A 24,824-nucleotide genomic window follows, 5' to 3' on the forward strand; every position below is an offset into this window, starting at 1 on the left:
AAAACAAATTCTCATACGGCAATAAATAAAACTAACATTAACAGCCACAGAAATTATGTGTCCTGTAAATATTGAGTAAATGAAATTATTGTGTTAAAAGCCTAGATGTAGCAAATTATATACATTTTGAATTTACTCATTTGTTTACATTGTGGATAGACAGAATAAGGATCCATTCATTATTAGTGGGTCTTTTAAAAGGTCCTGCTTTTAAAAGATGCCTTTGACTCATCAAGATGTGCAGGTGTACTAGCCAGTACCTTTCGTTCTCCATTATGATTTTGCTTCTGTATGTATACCATGACCTGGAAAAGATCCTGGTACATTAGAACACATTTGGTACATTTGAGATCATTTTGCAAGGTTTCAATTAATTTTGTCAATCAATTCTCAGAGTGTCCTTTAATTTAGAATGTCTTAATTGTGCTACATTCTCTTGAGGGGGTTAAGTATGAAGAATTAGATTTTACCAGACCATCATCATCAACCATGGTGCAACACAACGTGTAACCTTTCAGGAGATTGGCATATCTTGAACACCTTCTGCCTCAAGCCTAAGTTGAGAATTGAAACAATAAATACAACTTGGAAAGGTGCATAATTTAGTTTGGTCACATACGATTTGATGGTCTGTTTGTTAAATTATGGATCTGAACAAATCTTTATAGGCAGTACTTAGTTCTAGATGGTTAGAACGTAAAAACAAGTTTTGCTACAGTTATACAAAGCTTTATTTAAATGATATTTGGAGTACTGCGAACAGGCCAGAGCACTGCAATACAGAAACAATACATTGTCTTTGCGAAGAGTACAGCACAGATTTAGCGGAATAACACTGGGGATCTAAAGACTCCATTCTTAGGATAAATAACAGAAACTAAGTTTGTATTTCCTGGAATACAGAAGACTAAAGGGTAACTTGATTTAAGTTTTTAGTTCTACATATGTTGTATGGATTGACAGGTTGTATACTGAGCACCTTATCTAGTGGTGTGTGGTCTCGAGCCCAACGGCAAATAACCTTTAAATTTAAGTCAGTCCATTTGGAAGAAAAACAGGAAACGGTTCTTCACGCAAAGGGTATTAGAAGTGTGTAACATTCTCGCACAAATAGCAGTAAATACTATCTCAATTAATATATTTAAATACGATATTGGTAGTTTCTTTTTGCTAACCGAGGCTATTAAAGGGATGTAGGAGAGGGCTTAGATACAGTGCAGCTCTGGTCTCACTGAATACTGGAAGAGGCTCAAGGGGTTGAATGGCCTCTTCCAGTTCCTATGAGTTGAGCTGCTAAATATTCTGTAAATATTTTATAAAAAGTTACTCTTATCAATCCAGTGAAACAACATATTTGTGCACAACACTCTTTTCCAATGAGTGATGGAGAATGGATACTTCTTCACGATTCCACATGTGACAACAATTAATTTTAACTTGTACTGAGAAAACAATACACTGAGGTGACGTGTTTCTTTATGAAGTAGGGTGAAAAAAATATCAAAGAGTGTTGATCGGCAAGTCAACACAGGATGTTTTTGCTCACCAAGGAGCAAACTATCAGTGACAAATGCAGACCCTGAGCACAAGTTGAGTGACTACCTCAGCATCTACAAAGCAGTCTTTTTAAAAGCTGGAGAAGTGCAATTCATGTGAAAATCAACTCCTCCAAGAAAGAGAAACAAATGAGTTCCAAAAAATGAAAATGATGTTTAAAAACAGTAAGGCAGCCAAGTAGCTGAAAGTACCTCCTTCTGAATGTAAGGAGTTCCATCTCACGGGTGTGGTTTTTGTCAACGACTGGACCAGCCAGTCCCAAGCCAAATCAACATGATATCATTCATCATTATGGCCTCACCAATACTTCTTTAAGAATAAAAGCAGGCGTTTAAGGTGGGTACTTTTAAATATCAGCATCCTAAATGGGTCAGTTCACCAAGGCACTTGCTTTGAAGACTTAACATTTCAAGTTATTCCATTCAAATAAAAAAAATCAATAAAAAGCTTGAAGCTATACATAGCATCTCCCAACCACTTGTGCACAGTAGGCCATAGAGGATGTTACACTGTATAGAGGCTGTTAAATAGAGGAAAAGACCCGGATAACAAAATGCTACGCAGCATAGCACAATCTGGCCTGCTGCTTACCTCGAAGGTCCTGTGGGGTGCGACCTCCGACCACATGCTGCCGTGGCATTCTCAGAGATGTCCGCAACGGTGTGTGTCGCTGTTCATCAAGATAAGCTAGATCTTCTAGATGAGCAGAACTTGTAGCTAGAAAACAGAAAATGTCTTCAGTGTAGACTACAGTTAAATACTGAATGAATCAAAAAGTAATTTGAAACACAGGTTTTTCCCTCCCTTGAAGAAAATGCAAAATATATTCGAACCATGCTAGGCTCATAGGTACTTGGAATTGCATTAGAAATGTTTGATGGAAAAGAATACAGGGGCCTCCAGCACAAACAATAACAGACACACACACACACACACACACACACACACACACACCCAAAAATAAAGCAGCAGCTGAGAAGGTGACTATGGGCAAACCCAACGGCTTTGCAGGTGGTGGCTCCTATCTGGAGAAGATCACAATTTATTCTGTTCAGATTTTTTTGGAAGCAAATGGTGAGATTGAACTTTTTTTATAAAAAATACTCTTTTACAGGAAGAAAAAATAAACATTCTTTGGATAATAATTTTCTCTCCAGAGGCATTTTAATATTTGTATTTTACCAGTTGTCAAAACTCAAGAGACATGGAGCACATTTAAGAATGCAGGCTGTGAACTAATTGAACGCTTTACATAGCATCACAAAAACCACACAAATACAGCTTTAGCCGATTTTATTTTAAGCTTTCTTATAAAACCTTAAATATAATTTAACCTTTTACTTACTGTTTACTATGGCTTTTGATTACATATACAAATAGTTTTGAAAATGAAAGCAGTGCTGACATTTGAAAGGAGACAGTAAACACATTTGCTTTCATTTCTGAAGTTTGAAAAAATATTTGGCTTATCAATGGCAATATCAATGGCCTCACATTTACAACACAAATTCACTTTGAAATGGCCTCTCAGACACATGCGGACATACAGCAGAGGGCAGTAGGTGATAATCAGCAGAGAGATTCCTAGTATTTTTTAAACTCATTCATGAGATATGGCCTTCGCTGGGGGCCAACATTTATTGCCCATCCTTCGTTTCCTTCAGGTATTGGTGGTGGGCTGCATTCTTGAACTGCTGCAATCCATTTGGTGTAGCTAAACCCACAAGTCTATTAAGGAGGGACTTCCAGGATTTCGAACCAGTGATATTGAATGAATGGTGATACACTTCCAATTTACAGTTTTGGAAAAGATCTTTAAGCTTGGGTTGTGGATGAGGTTGTTGACTTGCTCGGCAAGCAAGTCAACAACCTCATACACTTCCAATGTCAGGATGTTGGCTTGGAGGGGGACCTGTATTTGGTGGTGTTGTCATGCATCGGTGTCCTTGTTCTTCTAGGTGGTAGTGGTTGTCTGTTTGGCAGGTGTTGTTTAAGGTGCTTTGATTATTTTCTATAGTGCGCCTTATAGATGCTGTGACTGAGTGTTGGTGATTGAGGGAGTGAATGTGGATGTGGTGCCAATCAAGCAGGCTGCAATGTTCTCATTTCTGAGCTGCTCTCGTAGCCACAGGATTTATATGGGTAGTTCACTTCGATTTCTGATCAAAGGTAATGCCCAGGATGTTGAGTGGAGGATTCAGCAATTGTGGTGCCACTGAATGTCAAGGGGCAATGGTTAGATTCTCGCTTGTTGAAATGGTCATTGCCTGGCATTTGTGTGACATGGATGTTAACTGTCATTTGACAGCCAAAGCCTGGACATTGTCCAGGACTTGGTGCATTGGGGCATTGATTACTTCAGTATCTGAGGAGTTGTGCACGATGTTGAACACTGTAATCATTAGCAAATATGCCCCATCCTACCTTATGACGGAGGGGAGGTCATCGACGAAGATGGTTGGACCAAGGACACTATACCCTGGAGCTGAGATAACTGACAACCACCACAACCATTTTATTTTGTGCCAAGAATAATTAACAATTGGATAGTTTTCCTCCCAATTCCCATTGACTCTAGATTTGCTACAGCTCATTGATGCCACACAATCAAATGAAGCCTTGACATCAAAGGGCAGTCACTCTCACCTCCCTCTGGAATTCAGCTCTTTTGTCCATATTTGGACCAGGGCTGTAATGAGGTCAGTGGTTGAACAGACCAGGCAGAAACCAAGCTGAACATCAGAGACCAAGCTATTGCTAAACAAATACTGCTTGAAAGCACTGTTGGTGACTCTTTGCATCAGCTTGATGATCTAGAGTACATTGTTGGGATGGTAATTGACTGGATTTGTCCCACATTTTGTGTACAGGATATACCTGGGTCATTTTCCACATGGTCATATGGATGCTAGTCTTATGGCTATACTATAACAGCTTTGCTAGAGGTGCCAGTGAAGGCTGGCAGCAGGGAAGTTTACATCAATGTGAGTAGCAGCTAAAACAGGTAAACGATTTGCAATGCTTCATCTGGAAAAGTACACTCTCAAAAGGAGTCACGTGAGCAACAGCATTTCACATAGGCAGAAAAGCAGCTGTGCAGTTTCAGGGAAGAAGAAAGCCCCATTGATCATACCTTCACAATATTCACTACACGTGGTCAAAAGGCCAGCTCATCATCACGTTAAGGGAAATTAGGAATTGGCAGGAAATACCAGCTTTGAAAATGGCACCCACATCTCAGAATGAATTTGTAAACATGCAGATTTCTTTGTCACTAACATGGTCACTGGTCTTACTGCTGTTATCAAAGCATCTACTTATTTCAGATCTAAGTGTAAAAATGTGCAATGCCAATATACATGTTAACATGCTGTTTATTCATATTAAGACCTTGCAGTTTAGTGTTTTCTCACACCTGCAAAAACACTGCATACCAATTGTTCATTCTTTCTTTTCCACCAATACTCCATGCACAGAAAAGAAGTTTTTCATGCTGCTTATGCACCGTCAGTGAATTTTGACAGAGAAGACCTCATAAAACTGTTAAGAGGGTGAATGGATGAACCGCTCTGATAGATAACCCAAAACACAAGCCCCAACTTGTTATGATGGGAGTAGAGGTTCCCTTCTACTAATTACCCCAAAACATCCAGAGAAGCTCACCTTTCCCATCGTAACCTGTTAAACGAAAGAAGATCCCGGATCTCCACTTTACAAATGAGAAACTATTTATTTGCTTAACCCTAACAATGAACAAATTAACAGAATTACTAACAAACTGAACAATGCCCCCGCTAGACTACTAACTACTTCCTAATTGGTCTAAATTCTACTGGAATGCTGTTCAAATAAACAAGACTCCTTGTACGAATCCAGTCAATAAAAAACAATAAATTCTATCTTAATCTCTCTAAGTTGGCACAGTCTATTGTCTTCTCCGCTTTATCTCCAATTTCCTTTTGTTGATTTCACGTCACAAATGCCTTTCTTCTGCCGATTCTGCTCTCTTGGATGCTTTTATCTTAAAGTTTTTTGGTAGGAACTTTGGGCTAAAATGCCGTGGTACCTTTGATGCGTCTTTTCAGAGAGCTCAATTTTATGTGAAAGCCAGGTTTGTATCTCAGATGACAGACTTGCTCTCGCTGCAGATAGCAGTTGGCTCTCCTTGGTTTTGCCAAATGCCCTCATCTTTATACCCGTAATGATAAGAAATACTACTTTATGTAGGATTGGTTCGATGTTGTCAACACCATCAGTTTTTAAATTCAGTTGGCTTTGAATCACTAAGTGCTTGGTTTAAATTTATTGGCCAAATTCAATCTTGTTGCCTTGGTAAAAATGCTGCTTGGCTATTCAATACAAAATGTTTCCATTTGGATGCTCTTGCACTTCAAACTGCTAGTCAGACATCCTTTTTAACTCCAAAAAAATCACCATCTTTTAGAGGGAGAACACACTGCTTTTCCCCCCGCTATCACTTTTACTAACAATTTCTAACTTTTTCTGCCTTCCAATTCATGAATACTCTACCCAACTTCATAACAAAACCTCACTTCAAAATACAATGCAACCCTGTTGGGGACTCTCACTGATACATTCTGATATAATTGGAATGTTCTAGCATGTATTTTCTGCAGTTCTAGTTTTACACGTCTATTTGTATACTCCGAAGGGCACTATCCACTCCACTTAGTTAAAAGAAGGTCAATGCAATTCATATTTCTCTATCACACTCTCTCAGGTACCATCCCTTAAAAGGGTATTGGGCACCCATGAACTTCTATTTTGATTACGTTTGTCAATGATGATTGATTGCCAAAGTTCTGTGGTGGTTTGTTGTTGCTTTCCGCAGTATATGCTCGACCAGAAAACACTCTCACACTGTCTGCCACCTGTTGTATTGGAAGGATTTACAGATTGATAATTAGCCAGTTTGATCACATTATGAATGTGTCTTACACAGTCAACACGTCTCGAATATGGAGCTTCGTTGAACCACAAAACCGTTTGAAATTTATATCACATAGTCTAAATAGCACTCGTGGGATTTACACGGATTTGGTTACAAGATTCAGATAAACCTAATATTGTGCTCATTAACAAGCCCAGTGAATGCTTCAAAGTGGGGAAGAAAATAACAATGCACAAGGTTCAGAATAAAGTTGTTAGCATTCAGATGCAGAATCCTTTAAAAATGCAGGTGGGACCTATATGTAGAAATTCTGGTCCATTTCCAACAGATACCACGTTTGCTAGTGGACTGCAGTGGCAGGCAGAAATCACACTGATTGTAAACTTGAACTCAATAGTGCCATTGGAAATTAGTAGAGAGTTCAAACAGATCCATTGTTTCATTATCTTTAACCCACAGCATGGCAGCTATCAATTTATGAAAGGCAATAACCTGTGATTAAGTAATAAGTCATAATCTGAAGTTTTTTAAAACTCCAGCTGCTTAAATATAAGCAAAACAGGATGCAGGTGTCAGCGAGAGTTAAAAGGTACATTCCTCTGGATGTCTTCAAATGACAGGCCATCTGGTATAGGTTAAGGGAAAAAAAAACCTTACCATCTATTATTAAATGTTTTAACTGAGGTCTTTTTTGACACTTCCTGTTATTACAGCTGCAGTTATTAGGAATGCTTTTTTGAGTATCAAAAGCTCCAAAAGTACTTAGCTAGTGTGCGAATTCAAATTTTATTTCACAATCTTAAGAGGCTTTTAATGGATTGACTGTCTTTGATTTGGTTACTGCAGATCTTTGTTGGTATAACTGGTTGAACACTCCAAAAAACTGAACATCTTTGAAAAGGATACAAAACAAAATAAGGAGGTGGTTTTTGGGGGTTAAGTGTGTCTGAATGAGAGCACTATCAAGTTGTTAGAAGGCTTCATTTTCATTGCCACATGACTTTTGACATCTGCTCATCATGGATACTAGGTGAGTGGCTAAGGAAATGGCATGGGGGTATACATAAATTGCCATGAGGGGACATCAGGATTGATTCAGTCATAAGGGGTGGGGGTGAAGTGGTGATGGATGACAGTTAGAGAGTCTAGTAGCTTCTAAAACAGAGACAAAAGATCCAAAGCAATGAGGTAGGCCAGCTTCCCCCCAAATGTGCCATTCATGTGGTTAACAACAATAAACACATAGGCAACCATGGATCTGACTCAACTGCACAACCTTCCTGCACAAAGCAAAAAATCCACTTTCAGTGATTCATGAACCAATTGTGCAGACTGGTTCCTAACGATTTGCAGTTCTGCGGCTTTGGAAAATAGCACACAATATATTACGTGCATTGTACATTTCCCTTCCCTAAACTTGTCCACTATAATTGGTTTGGAACTAACGCCAGGTTTACTATTACCAGAATGCAACATCATCAGCAACCTTTTCATCACTAATATTTACAGTTCTTTAAACTATACCGCTTATTAAGTTCATGAACAGCAAAGTGTGCAATATGTGAAATGAATGTTGATCAATGTACTGAAAATCAATAAGGAATGAAAAATCAATGTCAAATCGACATATTGATACTATAAGCATCAGATAACCAGTTGTCTGCCACTCTAATTGAGCAAGATGAAAGTATTTAATTGGGGGAAGGGTAATTACAATGCTATTAGGCAAGAACTACGGAGCACAAATTGGGATCAGATGTTCTCAGGGAAATGCATGACAGAAATGTGGAGGTTGTTTAGGGAGCAGTTGCTACAGGTACTGGATGGGTTTGTCCCACTGAGGCAAGGAAAGGATGGTAAGGTGAAGGAACCTTAGATGACAAGACATGTGGAACACCTAGTCAAGAGGAAGAAGAAAGCTTACTTAAGGTTGAGGAAGCAAGGATCGGACGGGGCTGTAGAGGTCCACAAGGTAGCCAGGAAGGAACTGAAGAATGGACTTAGGAGCGCTAGAAGGGGGTATGAGAAAACATTGGCCGGTAGGATCAAGGAAAACCCCAAGGCTTTCTCTGCTTTTGTGAGGAACAACAGGATGGCCAGAGTGAGGGTAGGGCCAATCAGGTATAGTGGAGGAAACGTGTGCGGAGTCAGAGGAGGTAGGGGAGGTCCTTAATGAATACTTTGCTTCAGTATTCACCTGTGAAAGGGACCTTGACATTTGTGAGGACAGCATGAAACAGGCAGATATGCTCGAACAGGTTAATGTTAGGAAGGAAGATGTGCTAGAAATTTTGAAAAAATGAGGATAGGTAAGTCCCCTGGGACAGACGGGATATACCCAAGGTTATTACGGGAAGCAAGGGAAGAGATTGCTGAGCCTTTGGCAATGATTTTTGCATCCTTATTGTCCACTGGAGTAGTACCAGAAGATTGGAGGGTGGCAAATGCCACTCCCTTGTTCAAGAAAGGGAATGGGGATAATCCTGGAAATTACAGACCAGTCAGTCTTACTTCTGTGCTGGACAGGATTCTGAGAGCTAGAATTTATGATTATTTGGAAAAGCATAGTTTGATTAGAAATAGTCAGCATGGCTTTGAGAGGGATAGGTCATGCCTCACAAGCCTTATTGAATTCTTTGAGGATGTGACAAAACACATCGATGAAGGTAGAGCAGTGGATGTGGTGTATATGGATTTTAGCAAAGCATTTGATAAGGTTCCACGTGGTAGGCTCATTCAGAAAGTAAGGAGGCATGGGATTCAGGGAAAGTTGGCTGTCTGGATACAAGACCGATTGTCCAACAGATGACAGAGGGTGGTAGTAGATGGAAAGTATTCAGCCTGGAGCTCGGTGACCAGTGGTGTTCCGCAGGGATCTGTTCTGGAACCTCTGCTCTTTGTGATCTTTATAAATGACTTGGATGAGGAAGTGGAAGGGTGGGTTAATAAGTTTGCCGATGACACGAAGGTTGGAGGAGTTGTGGACAGCGTGGAGGGCTGTTGTAGGTGGCAACGGGACATTGACAGGATGCAGAGCTGGGCAAAGAGGTGGCAGATGGAATTCAACCTGGAAAAGTGTGAAGTGATTAATTTTGGAATTTAAATGCAGAATACAGGGTTAATGGCAAGATTCTCAGCAGTGTGAAAGAACAGAGGGATCTTGGGGTCCACGTCCATAGATCCCTCAAAGTTGCTACACAAGTTGATAGGGTTGTAAAGAAGGCGTACAGTGTATTGGCTTTCATTGGCAGGGGAATTGAGTGTAAGAGCCGTGAGGTTATGCTGTACCTCTGTAAAACTCTGGTTAGACCACACTTGGAATAGTGTGTTCAGTTCTGGTTACCTCATTATAGCAAAAATGTGGAAACTTTAGAAAGGGTGCAGAGGAGATTTACCAGGATGCTGCCTGGACTGGAGGGCAGGTCTTCTGAGGAAAGGTTGAGGGAGCTAGGGCTTTTTTCATTGGAGCAAAGGAGGATGAGAGGTGGCTTGATAAAGGTGTACATGATGATGAGAGGCATAGATAGAGTGGATAGTCAGAGACTTTTACCCAGGGCAGAAATGATTATTACGAGGGGGCATAATTTTAAAGGTGATTGGAGAAAGGTATAGGGGAGATGTCAGAGGTAGGTTATTTACACAGACAGTGGTGGGTGCGTGGAATGTGCTGCCGGCAGTGATAGTGAAGTCAGATAATTTAGAGACTTTTAAGCGACTCTTGGATAGGCACACGGAAGATAGTAAAATGTAAGGTATGCAGGGTAGATTGATCTTAGTCTGATAATAGGTTGGCACAACATCGTTGGCCGAAGGGCCTGTACTGTTCTATGAAAGATCAGGTGATGTAGCTAGCTGTTGGTATAAATAGCTAGGCATAATATAGGACTACAGGCAGCTACAGAAAAGCCACTAGTTTGGCACTAGTTAGCTCTTTTAATGTAATTTCAAAATTATTATACCAACATTATAATAGCTCCATACACTGGAAAGAACCACAAAAATATTGTGAAGAAACGTCATCAACATGAGATGTAAATTCCCTTTTGCTTACACTGATGCTGCCTGATCTGTTGTGCATTTGCAGCATTTTCTGTTTTTATGACAGAAGTTAGTTGGGTTTGCCAAACTAAGTTATTTAAAGCTGCCACAGAATCCCAGGAACATATGCTTAAGGAATTGAACGGAATGGTTTTTAGAAAAAACTGCTTTCTGCCACATAGTTGGTACTGTACAATTGAAGGTGACTTTGTGGAATGTTAGTAATATGCTGGTTTTGGTCTTTCAGCAGTTAAGGTATTGGAAGTTGTGAAAATCATAATTTAATTAATGGAGACCAGATAATTGCAACAATGTTGCATTTAATGCAATAAATATGTTGAAGAATTTAAGTCAGGCTTAGTTACAGTATAATCACACATTAATGTTTAATGCACCAGAGCGCAAATCTGGTCAATTCCCACATGGTAAGTCTTCAATATCAATCAAGTCTGGAGTAAAAGCACAAAATTCATTGTTCTTCCTATACTTTTATAGACAGTAGCCTTTCACTCAATACATTTTTTTTTTCTCTTAGCAGTTTATCAAAAATTGGCTCAACAATGGCACATCCTTGTAACAAGGTTTTGGAGTAGATCTGTAGCTCGGGTTGTGGGTTTTGAGGTTGGTTGGCTCACCGAGCTGGTTTGTTGTTCCGCAGACGTTTCGTTACTTGGTAACATCCTCAGTGCAGCCTCTAATGAAGCGTCGGTGTGTTTTCCCGCCTGGTTTTTAAACTCTGGGGTCCATTGCGATGGATTGCCTCACTTCCGGGTTTCCTCCGTAGTGGAACGTATAATGGGGTCGAGTTCAATGTGTTTATTAATAGCATGCTTCATGGAGCGCCATGCTTCCAGGAATTCTCGTGCTTGTCTCTGCCTAACCTGTCCCAGATCTTGGTGTTGTCCCAGCTGAAGTTGTGGTTCTCCATGTCCATGTGGATTGAGATGAGTGAGTATTGGTCGTGTCTTTTTGTAGCCAGTTGGTGTTCATGTACTCTTGTTGTTAGTTTCCTTCCTGTTTGTCCGATGTAGTGTTTCTCGCAGTCTCTGCAGGGGATCTTGTAGATGACATTGGTCCTATCCATGGCGGGGAGTGGGTCTTTAGTTCGGGTGAGCACTTGTGGTAGGGTTGATGTGGGCTTGTGTGCCACTCTGATGCCCAGCGGTCGTAGAAGTCTTGTGGGGAGTTCTGACATGTTCCTGATGTAGGGTAGTGTGATGAGTGTGTCGGGGCATGTAGAATCTTTCTGATGCTGTTCCTGTCGGCATCTCCTGACCCAGTTGTTTGGATATCCATTATCCTTGAATACTTAGAAGAGGTATTCCTCCTCCTCTTGGCGTAGTTCCATGTTGCTGCAGTGTGTTGTTGCCCTTTTAAATAGTGTTCGCATGCAGCTTCATTTGTGTGTGCTGGGATGGTTACTATTGAAGTTCAGAGGCTGCACTGAGGATGTTACCAAGCACGGTAACGAAACGTCTGCGGAACAACAAACCAGCTCAGCAAGCCAATCAACCTCAACATCCTTGTAACAGTAAGCTTCATGCGCATTTCTGGTTGGTGTTCAAGGGAATACAATAACATGGTCATTGTTAATATGCTCCTTTTGTTACAAAATAAAAAGTAATAAGTTTTATTTAAGAAAATAAAAACTTGCATTTATATAGTGCTCTTCTAGACTACATTGAACGGGACTTGAGTACTTGTTGAAATATTGTCATTGTTTTACATACAAAATTGCGATAATAAATTTGCACACACCAAGTGCCTGCTAGCAGCGATATGATCATGACCAGGAAGTCTGTTTTAATAATGTCATTTATTGCACAGGACACAAGATTTAACTCTTCTGTCCTTCTTCAAAATAAAGCCTTCAGATTTTTAGTGCTACCTGAGAGATCAGAAAGGACTGTGGTTTAACATCTCACCTGAAACTCAGTATTTCTGATGTGGTAAATCTGGATTATTTTGTTCAAGTCCTTTAATCCTCAACCTTCTGACTTCTACTACCAACAAAGCAACGAACACAGGATTTCTCCATGCTATCCGACTTAACCAGTTGTATCAAGTCTTATCCTGCAAGATGCTGATCACCAGAAACCTTATGAATTATAAGATCAAATACAATTCGTTATCAACCCGCAAGTGTTATTTTTCTTTCAGTTTTCTCCTCTATGTTCAGTGATACTTGGAGGTAGCGCTGAGGATGACAAGGGCATAATGTGTGGGGGATTTCAATGTGCATCATTAAGAGTGGCTCAGCAGCTCTTTCACTTACCAGAGTGGTCAAGTCCTAAAGGAGACAGCTGCTAACCTGAATCTATAACAGGTGATGAGGGAACCAATGAGAAGGAAAAACATACTTGACCTGATCCTCACCAATCTGCCTGCCAAAGATGCATCTGTTCTGACTGTATCTGTAAGAGTGACCACCTCACAGATCGTTTGTAGACAAAGTTCCATCTTCACATCGGGAATACCCTGCATCGTGTTGTGTGTACTAACACTGTGCTAAGTGGAACAAACGTAGAACAGATATAGCAACTGAAGATTAGGCACGGTGGGCTGTCAGTAGCAGCAGAATTGTATTCCAACATAATCTGTAACCTCTTGGCCTCATTACTCTATGTCACATCATAAAACAGGTGGAGGCTTTGGATACTTAAAAAGCTTTGGACTCCAGCAATAGTACTGAAGGTATATGTTCTAGAAAATGCTGTACATCCATCCAAGCTGTTCCATCACTGCTACAATACAGGAATCCACCCAACAATTGGAAAATTGCCCCAGAATATACTGTACATAAAAAGCAGGACAATTCCAACCTAGCCAAATTACTGCCACATCAATCTACCCACGATCTTCAATAGGGATGGAAGGAATCACCAAAAATCTATCAAGCAGCACTTACTGAGCAATAACCTGCTCATTGACATTGTGCAGCTTCTGCCAGGGTCGGTCAGACACTAACCTCTTTACAGCCTTCATTCAAACATGCCCACAAGAGCTGAATTCTAAAGGTGTGGAAAGGCTTAAAGTCCTTGACATCAAGGCCACATTTGACCAATTTTGGCCTCATGAGACTTGGTAAACTGGAGTCATCAGAGTGGGAATCTGAAGGAAAGATCTCCAGTGGTTGGAATCACACTTAGCATAGAGAAGACTTACTATGAGCTACCCAAATAAATACTGTAAACACAACAGCAGGTCAAAGGCTAGGAATCCTGCAGTGAGTAACTCACCTCCTGACTCCCCAAAGTCTGTCCATTATCTCAAGGCACATGTCTGGAGTATGATGGAATACTCCTCACGTCCCTGGATTAGTGCTTGCCCAACAACACATGACATTTTAATACCATTCACAACAAAGCAGACTATTTGATTGGCACCATGTCCACAATTATCCATTCTCTTTTCCACTACTGACACTCAATAGCAACAGTGTGTCATTTACAAAACACAGTGCAGAAATTCACCATGGCTCCTCCAACAACAGATTCCCCAACTCTCAACCACTTCCATCTGGAAAGATAAGAGCAGCAGATATGTGGTAACATCATCACTTGCAAGTTTCCCTCCAAGCCACTCACCATCCTGACTTAGAAATATATTGGCAATCCTTTAGTACTGCCATGTTAAATCTGAATTCCCAATTCTGAACTTCTTCCTTCATGGCATTGTGCATTTACCTACACCAATCGGACTGCAGTGTTTCAGTGGGAAGCACACTACCACCTTCTCAAGGGCAAGCCAATAAATGCTGGCCAGCCAACGACATCGACAGCCCATGAATGAATTAAAAAAAAATTGATTGAAGTTGATGAAACACAGAAGATACATTTCCAATCTACCTTGCAAATTATTTGTCCGTAGAATTTTTGAACAAATGGTATTCATTGCACAACATATACTGCAACAAATTGAAGATTAGTGATGCATTCTTTCAATCCAGATAGCATCTGACACAATTACCTGGACAATCTCAGTCTATTTCTTAGCTTTGGAATTGGTAATTTTAAATCAATGCTTGTTAAATTTAAAGACAATGAAAAAAAAGTTAGTTAGCTGAAACAAACAAAACATTGTTGGAATATAAATCAGAGCAGTCAGTATTTGAAGAAGTAAAATAAAGTTAATATTTTAGGCAAAACCTTTTGTCTGAACTGATTGATCGCTGTGCTAGTTTTTTTTTGCTTTTATTGTTTTCATAACCGTATTTTCAGAAACCAATAAACCCAAAAATGTTTTGTATCTTTGAGAATGTAGGTTGGCAATTTGCATATAGAATGAACTAAATTCTAATTATGTTATCTTCAGTGCATTATACATCACCACTGGAAACAGTGAAGAATAGAAATGTGGAATAAAGTTTACACTAATTTGTTCCATATTGATGCTGAACAGAGGGGGGAAAAATGAAAAGGAAGGTTTTTCTTATCCCAGAGGAAATTGTTTAGTCAACCATCTGTAAACCATTATATCAAGCTGTTCAAAAAGCATTCCAGAACTGAAAACAGACCTGGCTATGTTTGCTCAGTCTCAGGTTCACAATGTCATGACTGGCTTCACCTTGTAATATCAGGCAATCTGCCCCACCATAACTAATCCTACATGTTCAGTAAACATGCATGGAACTGCATCTCAATTACAATACAGCACAGAATTAAGCTGTGATTTGTCATTTCATATTTTTCATGACAACAAACTGGAACTACAGTGGGTAATTTTAACCTAACCCACCTAGCAGTAAAACTGGCATGATTGAATTTGCCACCCATTTCATTCCATATCCAATTCTTCTTTCTACTGTTTACCATTGGATGAGTTAGGTTAAAACTATTTCCCTTTATGAGGTAGGTGGGATGGTGGGTATGTAAGAAGTTGTTGAAAAGGCATTCTCAACCAACTTTTGGTCTGCAGTTTCTCACTTGTTCACATTTAGAGAGAATCATAACATTTTTAAAAGCATAAAAAGAGGACCAACATGTCCACGACACCCTCTATGTTTATCTTTAACTTCCTTGGCTATTATATAATACAAATGGTGGTATGAATACAAGTACAACTTAAATACTGAGGTAGACCTAGCATTATTTTGGCTATCCAGCTGTAAAAGTAGCTATTTAGGATATTAGTGTGGTTGAAATTATCCAAAGTTGGGATGCAAACAATCATTGTTTACAACGATTGTGGGTGGGTGGACTAGAACAAAAGGAGCGAGATATATTCAGGACAAACACGTTATCGATACAGACTGCTGCATCACTGTGAAATGAAATGAAGTATCAGCGACTGATAGAGACCAGATTGGATACCAAAACAAAATGAAAATATTTCAGATTACCAGCATCTGTCATAAAATCAGAAAATTCTGGAAACTCTCAAGTCAGGCAGAATGTGGAGACAGAAAAGCATTTAAAATCAAAAACCATTCATGATTACTGTCCAATATTAGAGATTTAGTAATTCATAAGCAAATACAGTAAAGCGAGAGAGGCTAGTAAGGGGGGTCCAGAGTTGGGTACCGAGAGACCGGAACCATAAAAGGAAAAATCACGATCAGGTGGAAGGCAGGACTGGGAGGTGACTACAAGGAAAAGAGAATAAAAGATATGGGCTTGGAGTAGGATCATGAGACTGGAATTACTCATTACAAAATCATATAATATTTACAGCCCAGGAGGTGGCCATGTAGCAGATTGAGGCCATTCAGCATGGCTGCAAAAATGAGAGGGAATATGTTTTAAATGGAGTGACTGTCCTGTTTCTGTGTTGTAATCTTTATGTAAATTTATATGGTAGGATATTGTTGAGTTTTTGGTAATTTTCTTTTGGTGCATCCCAGAGGTGGTCTGTTTGAGGTGAGCAAGTTAAATAATTACACATTACATTACATTGAATATACATCAAAGGAACAGATGATTTGACTCCTCTGACATTTCTGTGAAACTTGAGCTTCCTCACATAATGATCACCAAAACTCTCTATTCCCCTCTCTATCACATGCTTACCTACAGCTTCTCAAATGTATCAGTACTACTTGACTGAACCACTTCCGGTGGTTGCAAGTTCCATGTTATTACCACTTCTTTGATAAAAAATGTTTTCTGAATTCCCTATTTCATTTTGAGGTGGCTATTATTTTGCTATATATCCAGTAGATGTTGAATACTTCTCATATCTTCCCTTCTCTCTTGAAAGGCTACCATTAACAATACCGCTGGCAAGAGTGGTTTGACAGCAGCACTACTAATTGAGCTGGTCAGGTCCTAAAGGACATAGTTCTAGACTGGATGCATGGCAGGTGGTGAAGGAACTAACAAGAGGGAAAAAACATACTTGACCTCATCCTTACTAATCTGCCAGCTGCAGTGGCATCTGTCCATATGACAGTATCAGTAAGAGAGACAACCGCACAGTCCTTGTGGAGACAAATTCCCACCTTCACTTACCTGGATGGGTGTAGCTCCAACAACACTCAAAAGGCTTGACACCATCCAGGACAAAGCAGCCCACTCAACTGACAACATACCCACACTTTCTCCACTACCAATGCTCAGTAACAGCAGTATGTACTATCTACAAGGTTCACTGCAGAAATTCACCAAAGCTCCTTAGACAGTACCTTCCAAACCCAAGACCATCCAACTCATCAGGTAACCTCCTATGATCTGACAAAGGCCATGATTAAGATGCATAAAATTATGAGGATAGGGAGAAAGGAATAAACTTTTCCCCTTGATGGAGAGATAAATAACCAAGGGCGTAGATTTTACGCAAGCAGAAGATTTAGAGGATTTGGGAGGTAAATTTTTTTTCACAATGAGGATGGGGGAAATCTGGAACTCACTACCCATAATGGTGATAGAGGCAGAAACCATCATAACATTTAAGAAGTATTTAGATGTGCATCTGGGATGCCAAAGCATCCATGGCTATGGGTCAATGCTGAAAAATTGGATTCAAGTAGTTAGCTGATTGTTTTTAACCAGCATGGACAAGATGGATCAAAGGGCCTTTTAACGTGCAGAATTTTCTAGCCCCATGACCACTAGTGTAGAATATTCCTTTCAACAACAACTTGAATAGTAAGCAGATAGTATTACTCAGTCTCCAGAATATGTCTAATTCTACTGTATTAAAGTCAACCTGACCATCAATAAATCAAAACCTAAGGAAGATTTCGTAATTGATCTTCTGATGTGACCGCTCCTGAAAATACTGCATAAAATGGCATTAAATCAGATTTTTTTTTAACCATTATGCCATATTACATGACCTATAACATGGTTTTAAATATGGCTCTGAAAATTGGAAGTAAACTGCACTTTCAGTATTGTCTGTTAAAACCTTTTATGTGAAATGTGTTTCAACAGAATTACTCAAGCTCCCAGGGGCAATCATCCCAAAACTCTCATCACTCTCATTTCAAAAGGACAGATAATGTCTTTCAGGGCATTTGTAAGTGGGCCATAGTCATTTAACAGAACGCTGGAGTTTATTTCCAATTTTTCAGAGATACATTTAAACCCATATTGCAGGTCAGGAACACAGCATACATTACTGCACATCATCGTTTTTTTTGCTTGGTCAATTTCATTAAATGGTGTTTTACTTTACTACAAAGTTATCACATGCTTCTTGAATTTTGGCATAACAATGCAAAATATATAGAAAAGCATACAAGAAGTAACTAGTCAAAAACCAAGATTTTAAAAACCATGAACGTACATCAATTAGAATGAGTAATATATTTGATCTCCATCTGGATCTGGAAAATTACTGGGGAGTCGGAGGTTGTTCCAACATAAAATCTCCCTGAATTATGAAAAAAAAAATTGACATTGAAAGAGTGAAATATTTGGGAAACTGAAGCCACTGTCTTTGATCCCTACTACACACTCCATTCTGTAGCCATCTCAATGCTTCTCTCTGGCAACTGTCTGAGGCTGAACTAGATTGCTCCCAATTTTGGTGATTTAGTTGTCCTGAAATTAACTTCCAACCACATGTCCACATCATAACTCCTACCTATGCAATACCATCCAACTCCACTGTGCCTTGGCTCATTTGCTGCTGCAAAACCTAGCGCTGTGATGAATGGTGTATTTTTATTTACTGATATAATTTTTGGAATTTGGATTTCAAAATAGTTGCACATGAATGCTGGTTAAACTAGCAAAAGGTATTCTTTTAAAAAGAAACAAGGTCAGAGTGTCCTTCCTGAATAGTGATTTGAAATCAAAATTTTGTCAAAGAACAAGCAACATCAGACCTCAGAGTTAATGGAAAGACATCTATGCTGTCTATTTATGGCAGGTAGAGCGAACATGTAAAGAACCTAGGATGAGCAAGTTTTTTTTGGAGTTGAGTTTAGAAGCCACAGTAATGAATTTAGAAGCAACTCAGTTTAGCTCCAAGAGAAAGTATTCAGGGCAGTTCAAAGAACAAGTCACATCAGCAGGAGGGCTTAGTTTGTGAAACTTCGAAGCTGGGAGAATTTGATTAGAAATCTGCAGGTTATTACAATTCATCAACTTTAGGCTCTCAGATTTGTAGATTTGGGAAGGACATATCAAACTGCCTTCATAGTCCACAGCAGGGAAATTGTCAACAGTCAGCTAAGTAGAGCCCTTAAGAGCCATTTCTTGGAACTTGAGTTTCTAATGGATTGCGTTGGGGAACAGGTGGAAACTTTACTGCATGTTGTGAGGTCGCTAAGTGTATACAGTTAGATAACTTGTTATTTTTAAAATTTCTCTTTTGGTAATAATCTTTTGTTGTTGTTAAAGAAAATCTGCAGCCTTGAGTGAATGTGTCACAGTGACTCACCAACATGTTAACAAAGCAAAAACACTACATATGATCCGTCAAGCCAGATTTTATTCTTAAATCTGATTTGTACGTAACTACTAATAACCAGGATCATAACAATGCCTATGTCATCTGTAAACTTCACTGTCCTAAGACAGTCCTGGTCACATTTCACCCTCACTTGCTACTGTGCTAACCAGAAGTTATTCACAACTCTGTCCTAACTACCAGCTAGTTCTGTTCACCCATCTGCCCTGTACCTGTTGAACTTACTTATAATCATAACCTAGGCCCTCACGGGGAAGTTTTAGTGTCCCTATCTCTGAGGCACGAGGCCCGGGTTCAAGACCCACCTGCTCTGGAGGTGTGCAATAACATCTCCGAACAGGTTGATTCAAATATCTCTAGTTTTGATGTGGTATCATCTACTTCATCACTATTATAATCTTACAGATCTTTCAGGTCACCCCTGGCCCTGTTGCTTTATAGTAAAAAGAAGCACAGCCTGCACAATCCTTTCAGAGAAGGATAGCCTCCATTTTGACAAAACCCGAATATATTCACCAATGGTTCAACAGGGAAAGCACAACTGTGTACAATACTCCAACACAAGTTCAACTAAGGATTTAAGTTATATATAAACTGCCTGCTTAGAAATTCTATTCCTCGAGAAATGACCCCTAGAGTTTCCTTTGCCTTTTTATAGCTTTATCAAAATGTATCTCTACCCTTTGTGATAGTTTGTGGAAACCTAAGACATTTATTTCATGATTCTAGTTATTTCCAAGGAATTATAGTGTATACACAGTCTCTTCCTGTTCAGGATATAAAATTAAATTGATTTTTAAATTTAAAAAGTATTATGTTCAGGGAATCTCAATCCTTTTGGTTATACTCTGGTTATGGGTGAAGACAGCATCATTACTCCCATTAATGATGAACTAAATTGTCACGCCTGGGTTTGCTCTCTCCAACATTCCCATAAATGTCTCACATTCACAATTAGTACAAATGTTGCAGACCAGCAAACTAGGGCAATACGTTGTTCATGATATTGCCTCAATGATGCATAGTATAGCACAAGAAGCAACTTTCCCAGGAGAAATCAAATCCCAAGCTTCTACTGTGCAGAAAGATGTTAACTTTCTGATAGCTGGTCAGTGAAAGAGACTAAAAGTCAATCATTATGTATATTTAGATTTATTTTCCAGCAGATGCACTGAAAATGTACAGTTCCCTAAATCTACAACCCAGTCTTTCTAGATGTCATTATATGTCCTTAATTAGGAGTGTCCCATCCCACTGTACTACATTTAATCATAATATATGCAATAAACATATTTCTTTTTACCTTTCAAATAAAACTTCATATTCACAAACAATGCTTCAAAACAAAAGGAAAGAAGAATGACTTTCCATATTCTTTATTAAGCATTACAATACATCCTCTGTTTGGGCCCTCTACTCTTTTCATGTTTCTTTTCATCAAACTATTGATTACTTGGATCAACCTACTGATCTTGGGGTAATTTTTTTTTTTTAAACATCTACTTCCCACTAGCAAAGTCAATCCTCAATCTTTGTTCACTTACTTTTTTCCCCATTGAGGGTACATTATTTCACAAGGAATGATTATCTATTTAAGATTCAGTTAACGAACCGTTTTCAGTACTCCCTTCATTTAGGATTTAAAACAAAATATTTGGCAAATAGAATCCTGTATTTAATGCTCCCATAAAATCTAGTGATTCAGCGGTTAAAGCATGTTTTTTCTTAGCTTCCCAGGCTCAAGGGAAGCATCTCCCATTTTCACCAATGAAAATTATTTTGAAACCAGCGGGAAGATTGGCATGAGAATGATCACTGAAAATAACTAATTTCATGTTCTTTGGGTTAGCAAGGATCAAAACTTAAGTAAGCATTATTGTACACTGAAATGATTGATTTGACCTTAAAACATCCTCCTTATTAGGATGTTTCACCATTGTAATTAGCTCCAATACATACAAAGATGTACCTGGTTTACTCTGGCAGCATAACCAATTCCACCTGGCAGTCAAGCTGCACAACTGATCTTATTCTTCTCCAAGTGTGACAATCTTTATTTGATTATCTAGCCTGATTAACTTGCCGATAGAACAGACTGTTGTTTTAAAGTTTTATTTTTTTTCCCTACTCTGGGCTAAAATCAGTAGTACTCAGAGGAGAGATTAGACCATAACAACCAATAACTGCTACAAACCCCACTTGAAGAACTTAAAACTGCAAAGCCAAGTGTGAGGATTTGCCAAGTAATAAGTTTGCCTTTTCAAAAAACATCTGATTAGTATTTTCATATTCCCACAGCTCTGTTGAACTTTATTAAAGTGGAAGAAATTAGTTTGGACAAACCTAATTAAAAAGTAATGAATTTGTAAAACAAAATTCACAATTGATCAAGGTGAGGAAATTAATAATGTTGCAGGGAAGAGTTGTAAGTGGTTGCAAAAGTTTAGATGCTGCAGGAATAAGAATACAACAAAGCACTGCATAAAACAGTGCCAGTTACTTCATTGTTCAACTGTGTAAGATTACAATCTGACTTATTTGACAAATTGCTGATGGAATTTGACAAATTCCATCCCAAATAAACACATTTATATAATATGCATTGTTTCTTTTAATCCACACTGTGGTGATCAAAAGTATATGTTAAAAAAATTACCCATTACCAATGGCTTAAAATCATAAAACAAACTAATCTTTTTCTGTACATACTAGGCAAATAAATGGACTATTTACTTGTCAAAAACTCATATGCGACTAAGGATTAAGTAGTGAGTCTCCAAACAACTCATAAGTGATTTAGTTTTAGTCTTATCCAAAAATGCATGGTGAGATGAACTATAGATTCTACTTGGTTCAACATTCAAATATATTTTCCTCAGAAGCCTTAGACAATTTAGATAATAACCTTGGGTTATTTCGATAATAGGTTTGACAATATAGTGACAATTTTTGCAGTACAGTCACCCCGTTATCAGGTAATAGAGTCATAGAGTCAATGAGAAGTTCAACAAAAAGTGAGGAAACATTTGCTGAAGAGGAAAATAACCTTTTGTTCAGACACTTTTTTTTTTGCCAGTTAAACATACATGACTTATTTTGTTCCCAACTTCACCTATAGAGGGAAAGGGCACTCAAATCTATTCCCATTACCCTTCGCAATATTAATGTTAAATTAAATACATGTGGCCATTAATTTAATCAGACTGCCCCGTATTGTCAGTGGAATAACAGTCTTACACCAGTCAGTTGTTATTTTTCACCTTTTACAAAACATCCTTCCAGCAGGAGTATTAGTTTAATCTGAAAGCATTTCCCTTCCTTTTAAAAACTCTACCATTCCTATTTGAAGCTCATGCGTTGTTAAACTGCACACTCTGTTCTTACAAATGGAATTCCAAAAGCACATTTGAACAGACAAGTCAAATAGGGATTTAAATTAATTAAATTTCTGTAAAAAAAACGTGTTATTTATTTAAAAAATGGTAGCCCAGCATCAACCAATAATGACGTAACATCAATTCTGATATCATTTGGCAATATCAGCCCACATCAACAATCATGAAGTAGCATTTGGCTTACGGAAATGGGAATTAGCAAGAAATGCCCTTAAAAATAATGGTTCTTTGGACCACCTAAAAGAGTAATCCTTTGGAGTCCAAATATATTGAACTTTCAAATAGTGGAGAGTCACAAAGAAGGTCATAATATCTCAAACTATGGTAGATCACAAAGTTTAGGAATTCAATATCATGGTGTTGGCTAAAAATCCAAACTTTCAAAAATCCCCAAGATGCTAGAATTAGAAAACCGCGATGGATTTAATGTACATTGTTCATCAAAAGTTGGAAAAGCTAAACAAAAATATAATAATCTTCAACACCCAGAAACTCTAATATGTAAAAATTGTTTTCAGCAGCCCACATGCAAGACAAAAGCAAAAGACAATACAGTACTTGTAATGTATGAACATTGATTATTAGATAGCAGGGAAGGAAGTTTGAGGGAACTTATTTTTCTAAAAGTACTTTTTTCTTTTTTTCAAGAAGCAAACAGCAGATTCATTACAAATTCCTTCTGTTAAATCACTTTTCTTTGGGTTGCCTTGTTCATTAACTCCAGCAAATGTGCCAGAACAACCCCAATGGAAAAAGTGTTCATGTGAATAGGTTTTAAATAGAACTGAAGCCGACTAAGGATATGGTCAACACTGAGAAATCATGCTTTATGTTTGCTATCCGGCGTTTCTAACCTGCAGAAAAGTTCTCAAGATTGGATGTTCCTCAAAAAAGATTAAAATGCCCACAAAGTTTAAAATCAAGGTGTGCTAGATGCTTCCTATAAATGACATCAGAGCAGATGAGAGAGAAATGCGAAAGCAAAATACAGTTGATACTGGGAATCAGAAATAAAACAAGAAAAGATTGGCAATACACAGGTCTGGAAAGATCTATGAAGAGGGAAAGAGAACAACATTTTGGTTCTGCAATCTTTCACTCGAACTGACAGAATTGTCTTTTTGTCCTCCTCACCCTTCCTCTTTCACTTGCTCAAAACGTCAAGTCCGAAATAGGGTCAAAAATAGGAAGAGGTTAAATGAAAGCAAAAAAAAGGTTCAAAATGGAAAAAGTTATGTACTGCCTATTGAAAGATCGCTAATATTTAATATCAACATATTATAAAAATAAGTTAAAAAATAAAGTGAAAGATATTAAGGAAAAATCTATTCCTCTTATATGAAAGACAAAAACATTTTCTTCCCCTTTAACGGTCGGTAATTGCAATTTCAGCAATAGAACAGTATCCAGGAGAGCACACTACATTGTGAGAAGCATAATCTATGTGGATGTGGAAGTATGCCTCTGGGATTTCACATCCATCTCGGAGCACCCAAAGAATTGTGCTGATTCAGCTAAGATTAAGTCGGGGAAGTTTTGGCTCATCTGGGTTTTGATGTTAGATACACAGCTGAGGTGTTACAACAACTTATGCTCGACAGAGGGGGCACAGCTTGGTATCATCTACAGAGACATGCAAGTTAACCCCTTGCTTCCAGCTTATGGTGCTAAGGGTAGCATGTAAATGGTGAAGATGAGGGAATTTATCCATGAATACAGCAGAGATGATTCTGCAGACAGAGGGAAAGCCATTGGGAACCTGTATTGTGGATAACAATTCACACTTGTACAATACATTTAACAAAGGAAGCATTCCAAGGCATTTCACAGGATCATCATTAAATAAAATTGAAACATTTGGAGAGATGATCAAAAGCTTGGTCAGAGAAACAGGTTGCAAAGATAGATTGAAAGGGAAAAATAAAGATGTTCAGAAAAGGAATGCCATAAGTTAGAAATTAGACACCTAAAGGCTTGTCCAACAATGGTGGGGAAAGTAAAATTGGGAACGTGCAAGAGTCAGAATTGGAGAAATGTAAAGATCTCAGAATGTTGGACTGTAG

General features: G+C 38.6%; 1 protein-coding gene across 7 annotated transcripts in view; it reads right to left on the reverse strand.

Annotated features, from left to right (window-relative positions):
* Positions 1-24,824, reverse strand: part of tanc2a (tetratricopeptide repeat, ankyrin repeat and coiled-coil containing 2a) — a 754,278-nt gene that overhangs the window by 193,145 nt on the left and 536,309 nt on the right. For all 7 annotated transcript variants that reach the window (XM_048614640.1, XM_048614638.1, XM_048614637.1 and 4 more), the window contains one exon: positions 2,149-2,274. In XM_048614640.1, the coding sequence (XP_048470597.1) occupies positions 2,149-2,274 (126 nt within the window). The remainder of the gene's footprint in view (positions 1-2,148; positions 2,275-24,824) is intronic.

The sequence above is a fragment of the Rhincodon typus genome, chromosome 30 (assembly GCF_021869965.1).
Source record: "Rhincodon typus isolate 14 chromosome 30, sRhiTyp1.1, whole genome shotgun sequence".
In the NCBI taxonomy this organism is placed as follows: Eukaryota; Metazoa; Chordata; class Chondrichthyes; order Orectolobiformes; family Rhincodontidae; genus Rhincodon; species Rhincodon typus.